General features: G+C 44.5%; 1 protein-coding gene across 2 annotated transcripts in view; it reads right to left on the bottom strand.

The window, feature by feature from the left end:
- The window catches only part of LOC122565415 (excitatory amino acid transporter 1-like), a 303,209-nt gene that overhangs the window by 21,265 nt on the left and 260,042 nt on the right, over positions 1-21,902 (bottom strand). For both annotated transcript variants that reach the window (XM_087975411.1, XM_087975417.1), the window contains one exon: positions 14,886-15,080. In XM_087975411.1, coding sequence (XP_087831537.1) covers positions 14,886-15,080 — 195 coding nt within the window. The remainder of the gene's footprint in view (positions 1-14,885; positions 15,081-21,902) is intronic.

The raw sequence follows: 21,902 nt of genomic DNA on the forward strand, positions 1-21,902 counted from the left end.
TCCCCAGCCCCACCCCTCTCCCATCTGCCTCTCTGCCCCCAAGGTTCCCAGCATCATTCCTGATAAAGGGTTCCTGCCCAAAACGTCGATTCTCTTGCTCCTCGGATGCTGCATGACCTGCTGTGCTTTTCCAGCAGCACACACTCTCAAGCTGCCACTGGGTTATCTAGTAAAGAATGGGACGATCTGCCACAAGGAATATCTTCGACCTTTGAAAGTTGCCACTCAGGTGGATAGAGGTTATAAGAAGGCCTATGATCTATTAGCGTTCATTAGCAGAGGGATTGAATTCAAGAGTCGTGAAGTGATGTTGCAACTGTACAGGACTTTGGTTAGGCCACATTTGGAGTACTGTGTGCAGTTCTGGTCGCCTCACTTTAGGAAAGATGTGGAAGCTTTGGAGAGGGTGCAGAGAAGATTTACCAGGATGTTGCCTGGAATGGAGAATAGGTCATACGAGGATAGGTTGAGAGTGCTAGGCCTTTTCTCCTTGGAACGGTGAAGGATGAGGGGTGACTTGATAGAGGTTTATAAGATGATCAGAGGAATAGATAGAGTAGACAGTCAGAAACTTTTTCCCCGGGTGCAACAGAGTGTTACAAGGGGACATAAATTTAAGGTGAAGGGTGGAAGTATAGGGGAGATGTCAGGGGTGGGTTCTTTACCCAGAGAGTGGTGGGGGCATGGAATGCGCTGCCTGTGGGAGTGGCAGAGTCAGAATCATTAGTGACCTTTAAGCGGCAATTGGATAGGTACATGGATGGGTGCTTAAGCTAGGACAGATGTTCGGCACAACATCGTGGGCCGAAGGGCCTGTTCTGTGCTGTATTGTTCTATGTTCTATGTTCTATGTTCTATGACTTGTGAAGAAGAGAGTTCTGCAGCCTCAGAGGTGCCATTGAATTGAATTAGCTTTGTTGTCATATGTACACACTTGCATGAATATAGTGAAAAGTTTACAAGCTGCCATTTATGGCACCATCTTAGGTACAAATGTTTCTAGGTACAGAATCTTCATAAAAGCAAAAAAGAAAGGAAAGTTAGTTAAGAAGTTAACATTACAGTTCTTCTTACTAAAATGTTAAAAAACAAAGGAACACAGTTGCTCCTGGGGCTGTCTATTCCCACTTTCCCCTCCCCGGGGCTGCCTGCTCCCACTCTCCCCTCCCCAGGGCTGCCTGCTCCCACTCTCCCCTCCCCAGGGCTGCCTGCTCCCACTCTCCCCTCCCCAGGACTGTCTGCTCCCACTGTCCTCCTGCATGGAATGACTGCTATCAATGTTGGGGACCTCTCTTGCTGCCAGACATCTGTTTAGCCCCAAGTGGCAGAGGGCCTTATAGTGTCAGCAGTTAGGAACTTCATCCAAATGTACAAGGAGGCACAGCACAGCAGACAGGTGTGTGGGAGGCAATGGCCAATCTACTTCCAAATACACTTTGTGGGCGGCACGGTGGCTCAGTGGTTAGCACTGCTGCCTCACAGTGCCAGGGACCCGGGTTCAATTCCCGCCTCAGGCGACTGACTGTGTGGAGTTTGCACGTTCTCCCCGTGTCTGCGTGGGTTTCCTCCGGGTGCTCCGGTTCCCTCCCACAGTCCAAAGATGTGCAGGTCAGATGAATTGGCCATGCTAAATTGCCCGTAGTGTTAGGTAAGGGGTAAATGTAGGGGTATGGGTGGGTTGCGCTTCGGCGGGTCGGTGTGGACTTGTTGGGCCGAAGGGCCTGTTTCCACTCTGTAAGTAATCTAATTCAATTACCTCCTTTCAATGTAATCTCCTTTATTTAAGTTTAACACAGTTTATTCTGCTGCAAGTTTCTGACATTCAAATGGAATATAAAATTCTACATTGGGGAGATGAAGCGCAGAATGTGTGACTCCTTTGCAGAACACCTGTATTCAGTCTGAAAAATGACTGTGAGCTTCCAGCTGTCTGCCACTTCAACACCCCAACCACGATGTTCCCTAACCAACATTTCTGTCTCAGCAAAGTTCAGCATAAGCTGGAAGGATAGCACTCATTTTCTGTTTGAGAACCCTGAAGCCTTCTGGACTCAATATTGCATTCAACAATGTTAGGGCTTGTGCATCTTCTCTGATGTCCTGACCCCAACCTCCACACAACAGACATTGTCATCACAGAAGCTGCTCCCACAAACAACTCATTGTCAGCCACAAATGTCCCCAAAATCAGCATTTGATTTTCCCAGGCTTACCTTTACTCATTTCTTTTTCTGCCTAAACTATTTTTCTCTCTGTCTTGACTCCATCTCCACTAATCTGAATAAATCCTGCCCCTAAGAATGTTCTCCAATATTTTCCCTTCCATTGTCTAAGACTCACTGGCCTGTAATTTCCTGGATTATTCCTGCTGCCTTTCTTAAACAAAGGGACAACACTGGCTAGCCTCCAGTCCTCTGGGACCTCTCTAGTGACTAAAGAGAATCCAAAAGTTTCATACAAGGCCTCAACAATTTCCTCAACTGCCTCTCCAGCATTCTGGATACTTGATATCTTAACGTTTTTCAAAATACCCAACATCTCTTTTTTATATTGACATACCCCAGAATATCATCATACTCCTCCCAAGATTCACTACCCTTTCTATTCCCATTACAATTGAATCCCTGTAACTATTGCATTCCCACACTTTCTCTTCCTCTCCAATAGATCAGGTCCATGGTGCAGTAAATTGGCTGTTACTGGTTTCCCCTGAGAGGTCATTGTCCCCAGCAGTACATCTGTTTTGCAGGGGAATATGTGAGGACGCATGTTTTCACCAAGCAGTTAGTGGCTGTCTGAACTTACTGCCTGTAACGGTGGTGGAGGCCGAATAACATTTAGATGTGATGCCAAGCATAAAAGGCTAAATGCTAAAAAATGAGATTAGAATAGTTAGGTAGTTGTTTTTGACTGGCACAGACTCAATGGGCTGATAGCCCTTTTTCTGTTCAGTAGACCTCTATGGGTCTAAGATTGCTACCAGTGCATTCATTATTGCTGTAGCTACTTCCTTTAATATCCTAGGATAGATCCCATCATGTCCAGCACTTGTCGGTCTTTCTGTCCACAAATTGACCCCAAGCTTCCAGTTGCCTGCTACTTCAACATATGCTGTGTTCCTTCGCCAATATTTCTGTCGCAGGCCTGCTGCAGTGTTCAAGTCAGCCTCAGTGCAAGCTCGAAGAACATCATCTCATTTTCTCTTTGGGATCCTGTGGCCTCAAGGAGTCAACATCAAGTTCAATTACTTTACAGCCTGATTCCATCCTTACATGTTTTTTATTACCCCACATCTGGTCCTGTTTTGACATGGGTTGCTTTTAGCACAGTCACTCATTCACATGTACCCCTAGGCCCATTGACCGCCTCAACCTGTCCAACCCCTCACCTAGTCCAACCTCTCACCCTCACAATGTACAGCCCTCCACCCGCCTCTGCTCTAACCCCAACTCACCATCAAACCAGCGGATAAGGGAGTGTATTGGTAGTTTGATGCACTGACCTCTATACCACTGAAACCAGGCGCCAACTTGAAGACACCACCTCCTACTGCACCTGCACCCCCGCACCCCCCCCCCACTCCCAACACCCCCACCCCCTGCACCTCTATGGACCACAACCTCACCTCCCATCACCAAACCATCGTCTCTCAGACCGTACACAACCTCATCACTTCAGGGGAACTCCCACCCACAGCTTCCAACCTCATAGTTCGGGAACCACACACCACCTGGTTCTACCTCCTGATCCACAAGCCTGACTACCCCGGCTGATCCATCATCTCAGCCTGCTCCTGCCCCACCAAACTCATCTCCACATACTTCGATACTGTCCTATTCCCCCCAGATCCATGAACTACCCATATACGTTTGGGACACCACCCATGCCTTCCACCTCCTCCAAGACTTTCATTTCCCTGGACCCTAATGCCTTATCTTCACCATGGACATCCAGTCCCTATACATTTCCATCAGCCATGACCAGGACTTCCAAGCCCTCCTTTTCTTCCTCTCCCAATGTCCCACCAGTATCTTTCCACTGACACTAATTCGTTTGGTTGGACTGGTCCTCACCCTCAATAATTTCTCCTTTCTATCTTCCTCCAGATGAAAGGGCACCCGCATGGACCCCAGCTATGCCTGTCTCTTTATCGGCTACGTGGAACAGTCTATCTTCCATAGTTACACTGGCACCACTCCCCATCTTTTCCTCCGCTACATTGTTGACTGCATCGGGGCCACCTCGTGCTCCCATGAGGAGGTTGAACACTTCATCAACTTCACCAACACATTCAACCCCGACCTTAAATTCACCTGGACCATCTCAGACACCTCCCTCCCCTTCCTGGACCTCTCCATCTCTATCAACGAGGACCAACTCAACACTAACATCTTCTACAAACCCTTCGACGCCCACAGCTACCTAGACTACACCTCCTCTCACTTTGCCTCCTGTAAAAATGCTATCCCTTATTCCCAATTCCTCTGCCTCCACCGTATCTGCTCCCAGGAGGACCAGTTCCACCACAGAACACACCAGATGGCCTCCTTCTTTAAAGACCGCAATTTCCCCTCCCATGTGATTGATGATGCCCTCCAACGCATTGCATCCACTTCCCGCACCTCCCACCCCTCCAACCATAACAAGGACAGAACCCCCGGTCCTTTCCTTCCATCCCACCAACCTCTGAATACATCGCATCATCCTTTGCCAATTCTGCCATCTACAAATGGACCCCACCATCAGACAGATATTTTCCTCCCCACTCCTATCCGCTTTCCGTAAAGACTGTTCCCTTCATGACTCCCTCGTCAGATCCACACCCCTCACCAACCCACCGTCCCCTCCTGGCACCTTCCCCTGCCACTGTAGGAATTGCAAAATCTGCGCCCACACCTCCCCCTTCACCTCTGTCCAAGAACCCAAAGGAACCTTCCACATCCATCAAAGTTTCATCTGCACTTCCACATGTCATTTATTGTATCCGTTGCTCCTGATGCGGTCTCCTCTACGTTGGGGAGACAGGACGCCTACTTGCAGAGCACTTTAGAAAACATCTCTGGCACACACCTGCACCAACCAACCCTACTGCCCTGTGGCCAAACACTTCAACTCCTCCTCCCACTCTGCCAAGGACATGCAGGTCCTGGGCCTCCTCCATTGCCACTCCCTAGCCACCTTGCCTGGAGGAAGAACGCCTCATCTTCCGCCTTGGGACCCTCCAACCCCATGGCATCAATGTGGATTTCACCAGTTTCCTCATTTCCCCTCCCCCATCTTATCCCAGATCTAAATTTCCAACTCAGCACCGCCCTCATGACCTGTCCTATCTGTCCATCTTCCTTCCCGCCTATCCGCTCCACCCTCCCTTCTGACCGATCAACATTACCCCACCTCCATCCACCTATCGCACTCTCAGCTACCTTCCCTCCTGCCCCACACCTCTTCCATTTATCTCTCCACCCCCTAGGCTCCCAGCATCATTCCTGATGAAAGGGTTTTGCTCGAAACTTTGATTCTCTTGCTCCTCAGATACTACCTGACCTGCTGTGTTTTGCCAGCACCACACTCTCGACTCTGAGCTCCAGCATCTACAGTCCTCACATTCACCATTTTCATATTACATGAGTCACATTCAGGACAGCTTACCCATTTTCTACTCTTAGCTCTTACTGTTATCTTTCAACTTTTCTTCTGTCCCAGCCTGCTATCTATTATAACTTTGTTTATTTACCCCTTTCATAATTCTCTGTTTCTGGGCTCTATGCCCACCTATCTGCTTACCTCTCCCTCCCTGTGCCCCCCACCCCAAAACCTTAGCTTCAGCATAAATACCAGTTTTTCCAATCTGCTAACAGTTCTGATGAAGACCCACCTCACTCAAGATGTTAACTCTGCTTTCTTCCTGCTGAGATTCTCCATCAATTTTGGGATGCTATCAGTGTCTCCCACTGTGCAAATTAATGTAAAGTATTTATTGAACTTCTCAGCTATTTCCTGGTTCTCCATTATTATTTCTCCAGCCTCATTCTCTAAGAGGCCTATGTTCACTTTGGCTTCTTTCTTTCTTTTCATGTACTAAAGGAAGCTCTTGCAGGCTTTCTTAATATTACCTGGAAATTTACCCTGAAAGTTTATTTTCTTCTTTTTTGGCTGTCTTCCATTGATTATTAAAACTTGCCCAATCCTGTAGCTAGCCTCTGTTCCTTGCCACATTGTACATAATTTTCTTTCAGTCTAGTGCAGTTGTTAACTTCCCTGTTCATCCATGGTTAGTTTATCCCTTTCCTAGAATTGTTCTTGTTCACTGGGATATTAAAAACTTTTTCAAATCGTTTACAAAGCAACTATATATAAAAAAAATACCAAATACAAGAAGGTAGAGGTAGTACAATATCATTTCACAATAGTATTAATAATAAACTATCTACTATTCTACCAGAACAAATGTATCTACTTAAATTAAACAACAATCAAACTTTAAAATATTAAATTAAGCTGAATTCAAATTAACTTAAATTATATCACATTACTTTATTCGATTTCACTCACCACACCTCCACTGAAGCTCCCATCCCTGGGTGGACCAGTCATTGTACCTTTCTTTTTTCCCCAGCTTACCTCTCCCAGGGCCCCACGGGCACCAAAATGGATTCCCACGGCTACATCACGGCCCAATTAATATTGCTGATAAGTCTGCGTCAATATAATTTAGAAAGGGCCACCAAGTCTTATAAAATTGCTCTGTTTTGTGATGCAACATATTTGTGAGATAGTCTTGGGGAGATGCTCCATCACCAGCTTGCCCCATCCCATAAGACCCGGGGGTTTTTCCAACATTCAATTCATTAAAATGTTCTTCCTCGCACAGTGGGTAAGAATATTACACAGTCTCTTCCCACGTTCCCCCAGAGAGGCAAATTTGGAAACCCCAGAAGAAATACCGGGTCTTCTTTGACTTCAATTCCTAGGATTTCCTTCCGCTCCCTTACTATGGCACTCCAGTATCTTGCAACCTGACCAATAGTGTGAGAGTGCCTACACTCATGTTACATTTGGGTCACCCTGGTGACGCTCCTCTCTTGAACTTAGCTAGCCTCTCTGGTGCCATATGAGCCGTGTGTCAAATCTTCAATTGCATGGCCTGCATTTTGTTACATTTTAAGATTTTCTTTACATTTTCCCATATATCTTCCCATATTTCAAATGAAATATCCTCTCCTAGTTCCCGATTCCAAGTCCTACAGAGTCTCTCCACATCTCCTAAGGCACGTCCTTTCTGTAAATGATACAAAATACTAACTGAAAGAGCGCCCGTACACTGGAGCACACTTTTCTCCACATCTGACTTGTAAGGCTGAGCCAGGAGCGTGGTCTTCCTCTATATAGAATCCCTTATCTGAAAGGACCAGAAAAGGTCCCTATTAGACAATCCATATTTCTGACTTAGTTGGCTAAATGACATCAAGACCTCCCCCTTGAATAAATCTCCCAAACTAGAGATCCCCTTATTCTCCCATGACTTAAAGCCGGAGTCCATTGCTCCAGGTTTAAACCCTGGGGATCCTGCCAACAGGGTAATCAGCGAGGTCTTAGTCCAATTGCCCTCATCTTGCCACATTATCCTCCAGGTTTTCACCATATTTAAAATGATTGGACTCTTACACTGTTTGATCACGGATTTCATCTTCTCCATGAATAATACATTAACTTGGGGACATCTTGACTGCGAGGCTTCAACGTCAAACCAAAATGACTCCGAATTCCACCCCCCCACCCCGTACCCAGTCATCCATGTATGCTAAAGGGCGCTTATTTGATATCTCTTCAAGTCCGGAAGGTCCAATTTCACCCCCCTCCCCACGCTCCCCCCCCCCCCCCACCCCCGCCACGCCACGCTATGCCAAACCTGCAGGAGCTGCAATTTACTGAATTTAATTAGGAGACAGCTGCGACACCAAGTAAAGGACTCTAGCCAACCACTGACCCTCCGTAATACTCGTCTGGGTAGCAATAATGGGAGCATTCTCATGGAGTACAACAAGCGAGGAAGAACATTCATTTTGGTCAGGGCTATTCATGACAACGGTAATTCCCCTCCACCGCTGCAAATCCTGTTTTAACCTCTCCAGTAGTGGAAGGCAGGGTTAATAAAAATTCCCAAACACAAAAAAAGCTTTTTGATGACCATCTAAACAGGAACTGCATTCAATCGTTCAGATCAGGCACCTCCCCTAATCCCCCCACCAGCATGGCTTCTGATTTTGTGAGGTCGATCCTGTCTCCTGCAAAACTGCCAAATAAATACATTTTTTGAATCAATTGAGGAATGGACTTATCCGAATTGACCAAGAATAAAAGGACATCATCAGCATATAGGGTCATCTTATGCTCCCCCATTCTCACCCTTGGCGCCACTATTTCAGGATCCCTCCAGATAGCCTCAGTTAACGGCTCAGTTGCCAAGATAAATAAAGAGGACACCCCCGTCGACTACCTCTCCCTATATTAAAGTTATCTGACTTAGTGCCATTTGTGATGACTGCAGCCTTTGGATCATTATACAACACTGCCACCCACCTAGCAAAGGCTCCCCCCAGATCAAAGCGCTCTAGGACCCCAAACAGATACAGCCATTCTATCTGGTCAAACGCCTTTTCTGCGAGTAGGGAGACCACCAAACCTGGAATCAATCTTTGCTGGTATACCTGCACTATGTTTGGTACCCTCCTGATATTGTTGGAGGAGCTACTGCCCTTGATAAAACCCGTCTGATCTTCTTTCGTAATATAGGGCAACACCTTTTTCCAACCTCAGGGCCAGCACCTCTGACAGAATTTTAACGTCAACATTCAATAATGAAATTGGTCTGTATGAAGCACATTCTTCAGGGTCTTTCCCCTTCTTTAAAATTAGGGAGATATTAGCCTCCTCACGGATAACTGTGGCAGCCTTCTCTCCAACAGACATAACGGATTGGGAAGCATTTTTCTTTCTAGCCAGATATGCCAAGTATCTACCTGGCTTATCTCAAAATTTAAACAATCTTTGTTTAGCAAAGAAGACCCCTTTATTTGCCACCTGTGTGTGCAATGAGTTGAGAGCAGCCCAGAGAACCATGACCCGCTGCAGCTTGACCAATGAAGACCAATAAAATAATATGCTTTTTCAGCTACCTTCAGCCGGGTCTTCAGCATCTGTTGCTGTCCCTCTGCCTCCTTCTAATCATTGAATACGAAATGATCAGGTCTCATAAATATGCCTTTGTGGCTTCCCAAAGTATTGCCAAATTACTGGCTGTACTAGAGTTGATATCCCAGTAGGCCCTGAACTCTCTTGTAATGTATTCAATAAATTGGCTATCCTTAACAGGAATGGATCCATGAGCCAGTGCTGTGTACCCATTCTACCATCCTTGATTTTAACATCTAAATACACTGGCGCATGGTCCGAGATGGTTATATTCTAAAGTTTAAAAGCCAATGTTCTGTCCAAACAAACTGACGGCATAAGGAACATGTCAGTTCATGTGTGGCACTTGTGTGGGTTGAAATAGAAAGTAAAGTCTCTTCCATGAGGGTAGAGATGCCTGCACACATCTACTAATCCTAACTCCTCACACAACTGTCTAGATTGCGTGGGCGTGCCTGCCGGGACCCTTGGCATCCTGTCTACCTTGGGATCTATTAGGCGATTCAAATCCCCTCCTCTGATTAGATTTTTTTTAGATTACATTACAGTGTGGAAACAGACCCTTCGGCCCAACAAGTCCACACCAACCCGCTGAAACGCAACCCACCCATACCCATACCCATACCCCTACATTTACCCCTTACCTAACACTACGGGCAATTTAGCATGGCCAATTCACCTGACCTGCACATCTTTGGACTGTGGGAGGAAACCGGAGCACCCGGAGGAAACCCACGCAGACACGGGGAGAACGTGCAAACTCCACACAGCCAGTCGCCTGAGGCTGGAATTGAACCTGGGACCCTGGTGCTGTGAGGCAGCAGTGCTAACCACTGTGCCACCGTGCCGGCACACCCCACGATTGATTAATTTAGCAACTGCATCAATTAGAAATTTAAGACGGTGTGCCGGTGGATAATAAACGTTCAGGCTGCCATATTCTTCTCCACATATTAGAGCTTTAAGAATGACAAACCATTCGTGTTCATCCTTAATTTGCTCAGTTACCTGGAATGGGAGGCTCCTTCTTCCCAGTATAGCCACTCCTCTACTCTTGGAGCTAAAGGAGGAGAAGAATACCCTGTCATAATGTGCCCTACTGCAGCTTCAGATGTTCCTTATCAGTTAAATGCATCTCCTGCAGCAGAGCGATGTCAACCCTTTCAACCAAGGCTTGACAGCTCCTTCTTTCTTTTAATGGGGGAATGGCTCCCTTTTACATTCCAGGTGCACCACCTAAACAGATCACTAGCCATGGTCATCCAGGGAAGCCTGTGGTTTCCCAAGAGAAGGATGCTTATCTGAGGTGTAACGAGCGAAAAAAACATTAACTTATAAAGTCTAAAAACTACTACAGCTAACAAACTAACCACTACATTTATCTTAAGCAAACACCCAAATAAGCCCCAGCTCACTAGAGATTTCCCCCCCCCCCCCACCTTGCCCATAAGGAGCAATTCTCCCTATCCTTGCTACCATCTTGGCTCCTTCCAGCTGAGACCGTGCCCCAGTCCCAGACAATTCACAAAGAAAACATGTTATTTACATTTCTGAGAGTTAACAGTGGATGCCCAGTCTCCCCCCAGCACCTCTTCTCCATGCATCTTAACCAGAGGTATAGCCACCCCCAATCCGAAAACAAAAGGACAGCAGTAAAGAAAATCCCAGATAACAACCAACCGACCAAAATGATAAATAAATCAGGTTTTACACCAAGGCAGTACAAAATGTATAAGACCAATAACCACGAAAAGGGAAGAGAGGAAAAAAAAGCAGCAGATAAAGTAAAGAGAAACTACCACTGTCTGTAACTGTGTCCCTTCCCCTCTCCCCACTCCTGACCTGAGTCCTTTATTTCACAGAGTTCACAAAATCCTTCTCCTTTTCTACTGAATCAAAATTATATACCATCCTTCTGTGAGCGATGCACAACATGGCCAGGTACCTCGAGGAATATTGAATGTTCAGATCCTTTAATTTTCTCTTATCTTCATCAAATGCCCTTTTCTTAATTATGACTCTGAGAAGTTTTGAAAAAACATTATTCTTGAGCCTTTGTATGTTAAATCCTGTGGATCTCTTCCCAGTCTTTTTGCTGTTTCAATCACTAACTGTTTTTCTTTACAGTGCTGGAGTTGCACTAGGACTGGGCGGGGGCCCGGATCCGGCCCAAACCTGCGCATTGCGATTTGGTGGGTCCGCTCCACACTCACCAGGCCCAACTCCAACTCCAGCCCCAGGAACTTCAGGAGCCACTTCTCCAGAAAACCAACGAGGTCCTCGCCTTCCTCACACTCCAGGACACCCCAGAGCCGTACGTTTTTTCTTCTACTTTTATTTTCCAGATTCTCCACTTGTTCCTGAAGGACCCGACCCTGGTCTTCCAGTATTCGGATCCTTTCTCCCAAGAGCTCCCCCATGGTCTCCAATGCCGCGGTCCTCTGCTCCACTGCTTCTACCCTTCAGTCCAGTGTTTGAATCTCCTGCTCATGCTTTTTCAGCATGGCAGATATTGGCTCCAACGTTGCTTTAATCTTTTCTCGGAGTTTGGCAAACTCTGAGAGTAAATGCTGCTGCCCCATTAAATCCAAAAGGGCCGCCCCGGGAGTTTGAGTAATGGCTCCAGGTGCCCCCGATGCAGTAGGGGAGGTCCCTGCCTGCTGTACCCCTTTTGCCCCCTTTCTTTGATTTGCCTTCATCCTGATTTTAGAGCTGTCAAACCACAATTCTAGCAGCTCCAGGTGTTCAGTAACTTTTTATTATCGATTTTTCTCCTGGAGTGATTAACGAGGCGGGGTAAAGGTCCATCTTGCCAGGGGTATGGCACAAAGGCCAGCACAGCAGACCACCCAGACCGCCGCCATCTTGGATCTCCATTATCTATTTTCTTAAACATCTGCCATTGCTCTTCAGTTGCCTTTGCTGTGAAAGTCCTTCCCCAATCCATTACAGTAACTCTGCTATAATTCCTTTGTTATTATCCTTATTTATGATTAGAACAAGAACAAAGCAAATTACAGCACAAGAACAGGCCCTTCAGCCCTCCAAGCTTTTACTGATCCAGATCCTCTACCTAAACCTGTCACCCATTTTCTAAGGATCTGTATCCCATTGCTCCCTGCTCATTCATGTATCTGTCTAGATACATCTTAAATGATGCTATCATGCCCACCTTTACCACCTCTGCTAGCAATGCGTTCCAGGCACCCACCACCCTCGATGTAAAGAGCTTTCTACGTATATGTCTCTTAAACTTTTCTGCTCTCACCTTGAACTCATGACCTCCGGTAATTGAGTCCCCCACTCTGGGAAAAAGCTTCTTGCTATCCACTCTGTCTGTACCTATCATGATTTTGTAGATCTCAATAAGGTTCCTCCTCAATCTGTCTTTCTAATGAAAATAATCCTAATGTACTCAACCTGTCTTCATAGGTAGTGCCCCCATACCGTGCAGCAACATCCAGGTGAATCTCCTCTGCACCCTCTCCAAAGCATCCACATCCTTTCAGTAATGTGGTGACCAGAACTGTACGCAGTATTCCAAGTATGGCTGAACCAAAGTCTTATACAATTGTACATGACCTGCCAACTCTTGTTCTCAATACTCTGTCACCGTATGCCTTCTTGACCACTCTACTGATCTGCAGTGCCACCTTCAGGGTACAATGGATTTGAACACCCAGATCTCTCCAGGACATTTCCATTTACCGTGTAGTTCACTCTTGAATTGGATCTTCCAAAATGCATCACCTCGCATTTGTCTGGATTGAACTTATTCTGCCATTTCTCTGCCCAACTCCCATAATGTATCTATATTCTGTTGTATTCTCTGACAGTCCTCTTCACTATCTGCTACTACACCAATCTTAGTGTCACCTGCAAACTTGCTCATCAGACCACCTATACCTTCCTCCAGATCATTTTTGTATATCACAAACAACAGTGGTCCTAGCACGGATCCCTGTGGAACACCACTGGTCACAATTCTCCATTTTGAGAAACTCTGTTCTGCTACTACTCTCTGTCTCCTGCTGCCCAGCTAGTTCTCTATCCATCCAGCTAGTACGCCCTGGACCCCATGTGACTTTACTTTCTCCATCAGCCTACCGTGAGGAACCTTATCAAACGCCTTACTGGAGTCCATGTATATGACATCTACAGCTCTTCCCGCATCAATCAACTTTGTCACTTCCTCAAAGAATTATATTAAGTTGGTAAGATGCAATTGTTCCCAGGTTCCTTCCTCTCAAACTAAATGATACATTTTGCCATTTATAGTCATTGTTTCCAAAGGGATGTTTTATTCTGACATTATTTATTAAACCTGACACATTACACATTGCCAGATCCAAAATAGCCTGATCATTGGTTGGATCCATCACATATTGTTCTAGGAACCTGTCCCAAATACACACTCTGAATTCTTTCTCATGGCTTCCTGTGCAAATCTGACTATCCCAATCTACATGAAGATTAAAGTCACCCACTGCCTTTTTACACTAATTATTTCCTGATCTATTATAGCTACCATTCGCGGCTTATAGATTATACCTACTAGCATCTTTTCTCTTGCTTTATTTCTTATCTCAACCCAGATTAATTTGACATTTTCTGATTCAAAAGCACTTCTTGCTATTGTAGTTATTTCATTCCACATAATTACAATTAGAGGTGCAGCTCTTCTTCAAGAGTGTTGTAAGTAAATCGGGGATGTGCCGTGAGAGTGTGAAGAGATTTGCATGTGTCAGATGCCATGGGGTGCATGCAGATACTGTCCTGGAGCATGCCCTGAAATGTTGGGTGTCCAAGATGGAGATCTGGAGAAGCAAAGAGCAAGCTGGAATCTCCAGATACCCCCATGGGCATTCATATTTTGACTCCCCAGCCCCTAGTTCCTATCTATCCCATGGTATTGTAGGAAAGTGCATATTAATTATTCAATAATCCTCGATAACAAGCATCTTTGCTGCTCCCAATGGCAAGAAATGCCTTGCTGGAATTCTCATGTGATTTCCCCATATTTCTTGCTAGAGCCCATGTTGTTCAGGGCCTTAGGATTCTGCCCATTTTGCTTGTGATTCAACCTTTGATATCTACTTCACAATCAATGAATTTGGTCCTCAATTCGCTTTCCTTGGCAGCCAAATTCTATCTATAGTTCAAGATATCGTTAGCACCCAAACAACACACCCTACATAACCTTTCAAACAAGGTTCACAACAGTCTTGGTGACAGAGTTCCCCTTCTCTCTGATTCCTTTAAATGATTTGATTGGCTCAGGCAATCGACACATAATTGGCCTTTACAAGCCACAATTCCTGTTCTCCCTCTCATAGCTTTCTGTCATTTTAAACTGTATCACACACAGCTTGTAAATGGTGCCTTCTTGTATCCTTTAACTTCAGGTTCTATTTTACTCGCAGATACATGTCTTTCTGGACCTTGAGACCACCTGTAATACAATATACAATTAGCTGTCCATAGGGTCCTACAGCAATATAGATCACATGAGCACTTCCCGGATGTTTGAGGATACATTGCCAGAATTTAGTTCACTTTTGGACTTAGGACATCTCACAAAAAGAAAATATAGACATTTCCCCAAAGCACAAGGATCTTCACATGATACTTTGAAATATATCTGTTTATATTCCAGGAGTAACTTTGGTTATTTGAGTAAACATCACTGTTACCTGATGGTGATGATTTGTCCAAAGTTGAGTTCAAAGTTGTTAACTTGTGCAATGAAGATAGCAGCAAGTGCTTCGTACAGTGCAGTGCCATCCATGTTAATTGTGGCACCCACAGGCAGCACAAATCTGGTAATTCGTTTATCCAGTCCAATTTTGTCCTCCAGGCATCGAAATGTAATAGGTAAAGTGGCTGAGCTGGAAGGCAGTAGAAGATAAATGTCAGTCTGGCAGAGCAGTGAGTCACAACATCAATATTTTAGGCCAGGAAATCTGTCCATTTTTGTGGAACCGTGTGTCTGTGTTCACATTTATGTCTATATTTGTACATGTCACTCTGTGACCCCAGTTGATAGATGTGGTAGGTTTTGTTTCCAGAAAGTGACGCTGGCATTGTAAAAGTGGCTGAGGAGGTCAGTAGCAAGAGTGGTAAGATCAAAACATACGAAATAGGAGGTATTTCGTATGTTATGATCAAACCTGCTCTGCTATTCAATATGATCATGGCTGATCTTTCCATGGTCTCAGCTCCACTTAGCCACCCACTCACCATAACCCTTAATTCCTTTACTGCTCAAAAATGTGTCGATCTTAGACTTAAAATTATTTAATGAAGTGGCCTCAACTGCTACATCCCCTAGTTCCAGTTTCACCCACGAGTGGAAACAACCTCCCTGTTTTTATCCAAAAGAGAAAATGCTGGAAAATCTCAGCAAGTCTGGCAGCATCTGTAAGGAGAGAAAAGAGCTGACGTTTCGAGTCTAACTGGCCCTTTGTCAAAGCCTCCTCCCTGCTTCTATGTTATCTATTCCCTTCATAGAACATAGAACATAGAAAAGTACAGCACAGAACAGGCCCTTTGGCCCAAGGTGTTGTGCCAAGGTTTAATCCTAATGTAAAATATAATAACTTATACACCTCTCAACTCACTGCTATCCATGTGCATGTCCAGCAGACACTTAAATGTCCCTAATGACTCTGCTTCCACCACCACCGCTGGCAACACATTCCATACATTCACAACTCTCTGCATAAAGAACCTACCTCTGACATCTCCTTTATACCTTCCTCCTAATATCTTCAAACTATGACTCCTCATACCAGTCAATCCTGCCCTGAAGAAAAGTCTCTGGCTATTGACTCTATCTATTCCACTCATTATTTTGTACACCTCGATCAAGTCTCCTCTCCTCCTTTTCTCTCCAGAGAGAAAGGTCTGAGCTTATTCAGCCTTTCTTCATAAGGCAAGCCCTCCAGTCCAGGCAGCATCCTGGTAAACCTTTTTTGCAACCTCTCCAAAGCTTCTGTATCTTTCCTATAATAGGGCGACCAGAACTGGACACAATATTCCAAGTGTGGTCTCACCAGGGACTTGTAGAGCTGCAGCAAAACCTCGCGGCTCTTAAACTCGATCCCCTCGTTAATGAAAGCCAAAACACCATAGACTTTCTTAACAATCCTATCCACTTGGGTGGCAACTTTAGGGATCTATGTACTTGCACACCCAGATCCCTCTGTTCCTCCACACTGCCAAGAATCCTGTCTTTAATCCTATATTCAGCATTTGAGTTCGACCTTCCAAAATGCATCACTTCACATTTATCCAGGTTGGACTCCATCTGCCATTTCTCAGCCCAGCTCTGCATCCTGTCTATGTCGCGCTGCAGCCTGCATTAGCCCTCGACACTATCGACGACACTTCCAACCTTTGTGTCATCTGCAAATTTATTAACCCACCCCACAACCTCCTCATCCAAGTCATTTATAAAACCTACAAACAGCAGAGGCCCAAGAACAGAGCCCTGCGGGGCCCCACTCAACATTGACCTCCAGGCAGAATACTTTCCATCTACAACCACTCTCTGCCTTCTGTCAGCCAGCCAATTCTGAATCCAGATAGACAAATCACCCTGTATCCCATACTTCCTGACTTTATGAATGAGCCAACTATGGGGAACCTTATCAAATGCCTTGCTGAAGTCCATATACACCACATCCACTGCTCGACCTTCGTCGACCTTTCTTGTCACCTCCTCAAAGAACTCAATTAGATTTGTGAGGCATGACTTGCCCCTCACAAAGCCATGCTGACTGTATTCAATCACGCTATGCTTTTCCAAATAATCATAAATCCTGTCTCTCAGAATTCTTTCCAAAACCTTGCTACCACAGATGTAAGACTGACTGGTCTGTAATTGCCAGGGATTCCCCTTCTTGAAAAGAGGAACAACATTCGCCTTCTTCCAATCCTTTGGTACAACTCTTGTGGAGAGTGAGGAGGCAAAGATCCTCGCCAGCGGCTTAGCAACCTCCTTTCTCACTTCCCAGAGCAGCCTAGGATAAATCTGGTCTGGCCCTGGGGACTTATCAAGCTTAATGTTTTCCAAAGTTTCCAGCACATCAACTTCATAATATATGTTTCTATAAGAGTCCCCCCTCATTCTTCTAAATTCAAATGAGTATAGTCCCAGTCTACTCAATCTATCCTCACAAGGCAACCCTCTCAATTGCTGAATTAACCTAGTGAACCTCCTCTGCACTCCCTCCAGAGCCCATGTATCCTTTCTCAAGGAAGGAGACTGAAACTGTATTCAGTCCCCCAGGCATGGCCTCACCAGCACCCCATACATCTGCAGCATAACCTCCTTAATTTTAAACTCCATCCTTCTTGCAATGAACAACAATATTCCCTTTGCCTTCTTAATGACCTGCTGCACCTGCAAACCAACTGTTTGTGATTGATGCACAAGGACATCCAGGTCCCTCTACACAGCAGATGCTCAATTTTTCACCATTTAAATAATAATTACTGTTATTCCTACCAAAATGGATGAACTCATATTTACCGACATTGTACTCCATCTGCCAGACCCTTGCCCACCCACCTAACTTATCTATATCTCTCTGCAGACTTTCAGTGTCTTCTACACACTTTACCTTACCACTCATCTTAGTGTATCTGTGAACTTTGACACACTATACTTGGTCCCCAACTCCAAATCATCTGTGTAAATTGTAAACAATTATGATCTCAAGACTGATCCCTGAGGCACACCACCAGCCAATGATCGCCAAACAGAAAAGCACTCATTTATCCCCACTCTTTGCTTCCTGTTAGTTAACTAATCCCCTATCCATGCTAATACATAGCTCATAATGCCGTGCACCTTTATCTTATGCAGCAGCTTTTTGTGTGGCACTTGTCAAATGCCTCCTGAAAATCCACCATTTCCCTATTGTCCACTGCACTTATAATATCCTCAAAGAATTCCAGTAAATTAGTTAAACATGACCTACCTTTCATGAGCCCATGCTGTGCCTGCCCAATGGGAGAATTTCTATCCAGATGAGTCACTATTTTCTGCCTTGATTGTAAGTTCAAGCATTTTCCCTACTACAGAAGTTAAGCTAATGGGCCTATGGTTACCCATCTTTTGTCTACCTCCTTTTTTTAAACTTTGGCTTCACATTTGCTGTTTTACAATCTGCTCGAACTGCCCCACAGTCCAATGAGTTTTGGTAAATTATCACAAGCACATTTGCTATTTCCCTCACCATCTCTTTTAATACCTTGGGATGCATTCCATCAGGACCAACAGACTTGTCTACTTTTAGCCGCATTAGCTTGCCCAACATTACCTCTTTAGTGATAATGATCATTTCCAGGTTGTCACCTACCATAGCCTCTGACACAAAATACCCATTCAACACCCTGACCATTTCCTCATTTCCCATTATTCAATCCTCCTTCTCATCCTGTAAAGGACCAATGTTTACCTTAGCCACTGTTTTTAGTTTTATATATTAGATTAGATTAGATTACTTACAGTGTGGAAACAAGCCCTTCGGCCCAACAAGTCCACACCAACCCTCCATTCCCCCCTTCACCTAACACTACGGGCAATATATTTGTGGAAACTTTTGCTATCTTTTTTTAATATTCTGAACTAGTTCACTCTCATAATCCATCTTACTTTTCTATATATCTTTTCTCTTGGCTTTCTGTTGACCTTTAAAGTTTTCCAACCCTTTCATTTCCCATTAATCTTTGCCACTTTGTATGCATTTATTTTCAATTTGATACTTTCCTTTATTTCCATAGTCATCCATGGCTGATTATCCCTTTTCCTATATAGTGCTTCCTTTTCTCGCGTATATACTTTTGCTGAGCACTGTGAAAAATCACTTTGAAAGTCCTCCACTGTTCCTCAATTGTCCCACCATTTAGTCTTTTCTTCCAGTCTACCTTAGCCAACTCCTGCCTCATCCCATTGTTGTCTAGGGATGTGATGCTTCACCCTGGATACAGTGCTGCGAGGGGCTCAGTTATCTCAACACAGGAAAGGTGTATGCAATGCAAACCTGCTCATTTTACCTTTGCAAGGTTTTAGCTTTGCAAAATCTTGCAGGTCTACCTTTCTCACTGTGGAGAAAGTGAGGTCTGCAGATGCTGGAGATCAGAGCTGGAAATGTGTTGCTGGAAAAGCGCAGCAGGTCAGGCAGCATCCAAGGAACAGGAGAATCGACGTTTCGGGCATAAGCCCTTCTTCCTTTCTTTCCTTCTACCTTTCTCACTGTATTGAGACATCTCCCTCTGTTAACAACCTAACTGATCTTCACGCTCAATATATTGCCTTGGCATACCCATCCCTCAGAATGGAATTTCACAATTGTCATTCCATCCCTCTCAAACCATTCCAGAGTCTAAACTCATTGGTTTTTTTCTCGCTCTCTTGCAGAGCAATAAATACCTGCCAAGATTGGAGATGGCTTCCCAAAGGTTTCCACCTTGACAGCTGCATAAGAGAAAATGCTGAAAATAAGTTCAGTCTCAGTCTACCTGTCTATTGACAATTGAAAGATGAGGTCTCTACTCAAAGTATTTTTACTCCTTACACCTTGCATCAGTCCCCATCAGTGAGAGTTCTGCATGCTATAACAATACTAATGGCCCAGTCTGCTTCTGTGGCTGGGAAGTCTATGGTGGGATTCTCATTATGAAACACCAATAGCACATTGGTAAAGAATATTTTAACAATTGGAGCAGAAGTGGAATACCCTGCCTCTAGCTATGTTAGAGCCACCAGAGCCATGGATATGATTTCAGGAGTAACAGAGAAACAAAGAAAAATGTCATGTTAAATCTGTTCTCTCTGCAAACCTGCTAAGTTTCTCCAGCACATGCTGTTTTTATTTAAGATTTCCAGGATCCGTAATATGTTGCTTTTCTCAGACAAAGGGTTTGTGATTGTACAAGGCTACTTACTTTGGTTTTTAAAACAGTATCACATTGTCTCATTTCTGTTTAATGATAAACGCTTAATGACCCATTAACTTTACTTAAAAGCTCAACCAAAAAATTGTTGCTTCAAAGAATGCAACCTATTGATCCATTGTGTCTCTGTTGGCTCTCCTAAAGAACAGTTCACATACTGACCTTCCTTCTCCATCTCCTCATATCCCTTCAGAGATCTTTTCTGGACTTAGCTCCACTTATCCACCTGGAAAAAGTGAGGACTGCAAGATGCTGGAGATCAAAGTCGAAGAGTGTGGTGTCACTCACAACCAATTAGATTAGATTACATTACATTACAGTGTGGAAACAGGCCCTTCGGCCCAACAAGTCCACACTGACCCGCCGAAGCGCAACCCACCCATACCCCTACATTTACCTCTTACCTAACACTACGGGCAATTTAGCATGGCCAATTCACCTGACCTGCACATCTTTGGACTGTGGGAGGAAACCGGAGCACCCGGAGGAAACCCACGCAGACACGGGGAGAATGTGCAAACTCCACACAGTCACCTGAGGCGGGAATTGAACCCGGGTCTCCGGCGCTGTGAGGCAGCAGTGCTAACCACTGTGCCACCGTGGACTTGTTGGGCCGAAGGGCCTGTTTCCACACTGTAATCTAATCTAATCTAATCTAATCTAATCTAATCTAATCTAATCTAATCTAATCTAATCTAATCTAATCTAATCTAATCTAATCAGGATCATCACACAGCATCACAGTGGCTTGGACTAAAGTTATATGCATTAATATAGAGAGTCCTGTTTGCAGACAGAAAGGACATGTAATACATCATCTGTTTCAACTGAACAAAACAGCTGAGAGCCACTTGCTGGTTCTTTTCTCAGAACAATGCCTTGACCATTGATGCCTTGGTCAACTGGCCTGGTTTAAAGTGGAACAAAGCTTGGTTGATAACTGTCAATCAGCATTAATGGGTGTATTATTCATGGTAATGCTTCTACCATCTGAAACCACTTGCCAATCAATAAGTACTCCCCTCTCATTCGTGTAAAAGTTGGTTTCTCCCTTGAAATCATTCAGATCTGGAATTGATGAGTGCAAGACAAAAAAAAACTTTGGTAAAATGTACCATGTTTTAACAATTGATATGTTTCTGCAGTCTACAGTTATCCTCACTATAAACTATATGGCTAATATTTGTAATAAAAACAGAAACTGTTGAAGAAACGCAGCAGTTCTACCAGTATTTATGGAGAAAGAAACAGAAATAACATTTCAAGTTCAGTTCCTTTGGAATGAAAGGAAAGAGAAGTTAGTGGTTTTATGCTGTTGACAGTTGTGTGTGCGTTGGGAGCGCGGGGGTAGGTCACATGTCCAAGACAAGACAAACGGAATGATAGAGATGGTAAACATGAAATGCACATGTAAACTAAATGTTAACTATGAAAGGAGAAAATGGGTCTGCTTTGTTCAGAGTGAAGTCAACAAGAAACGGCCAGGGGATGGGTGGGGATGTAAGAAAAATGGAGGGAGAGGGCAATCTCCAAAGCTGTGGAACTCAATATTGAGTACCTGAGGCTGTAAAATTCCTAAGCAGAAAGTGAGGTGTTGTTTATCCAGCTCGCATTGAGCTTCATTGGAACAATGTTACAGGCCAAGGTCATAAACGTTAGCCTGAAAAATAAGATGCTTTGTTGATATGAATAGCAACTGGAATGTAAGAATCATTCCTGTGGACAGAGCGGAAGACAAGTTCTAC

Source organism: Chiloscyllium plagiosum, unplaced genomic scaffold, assembly GCF_037043375.1.
Source record: "Chiloscyllium plagiosum isolate Xiang-an unplaced genomic scaffold, Cpla_swu_hap1 HiC_scaffold_2, whole genome shotgun sequence".
In the NCBI taxonomy this organism is placed as follows: Eukaryota; Metazoa; Chordata; class Chondrichthyes; order Orectolobiformes; family Hemiscylliidae; genus Chiloscyllium; species Chiloscyllium plagiosum.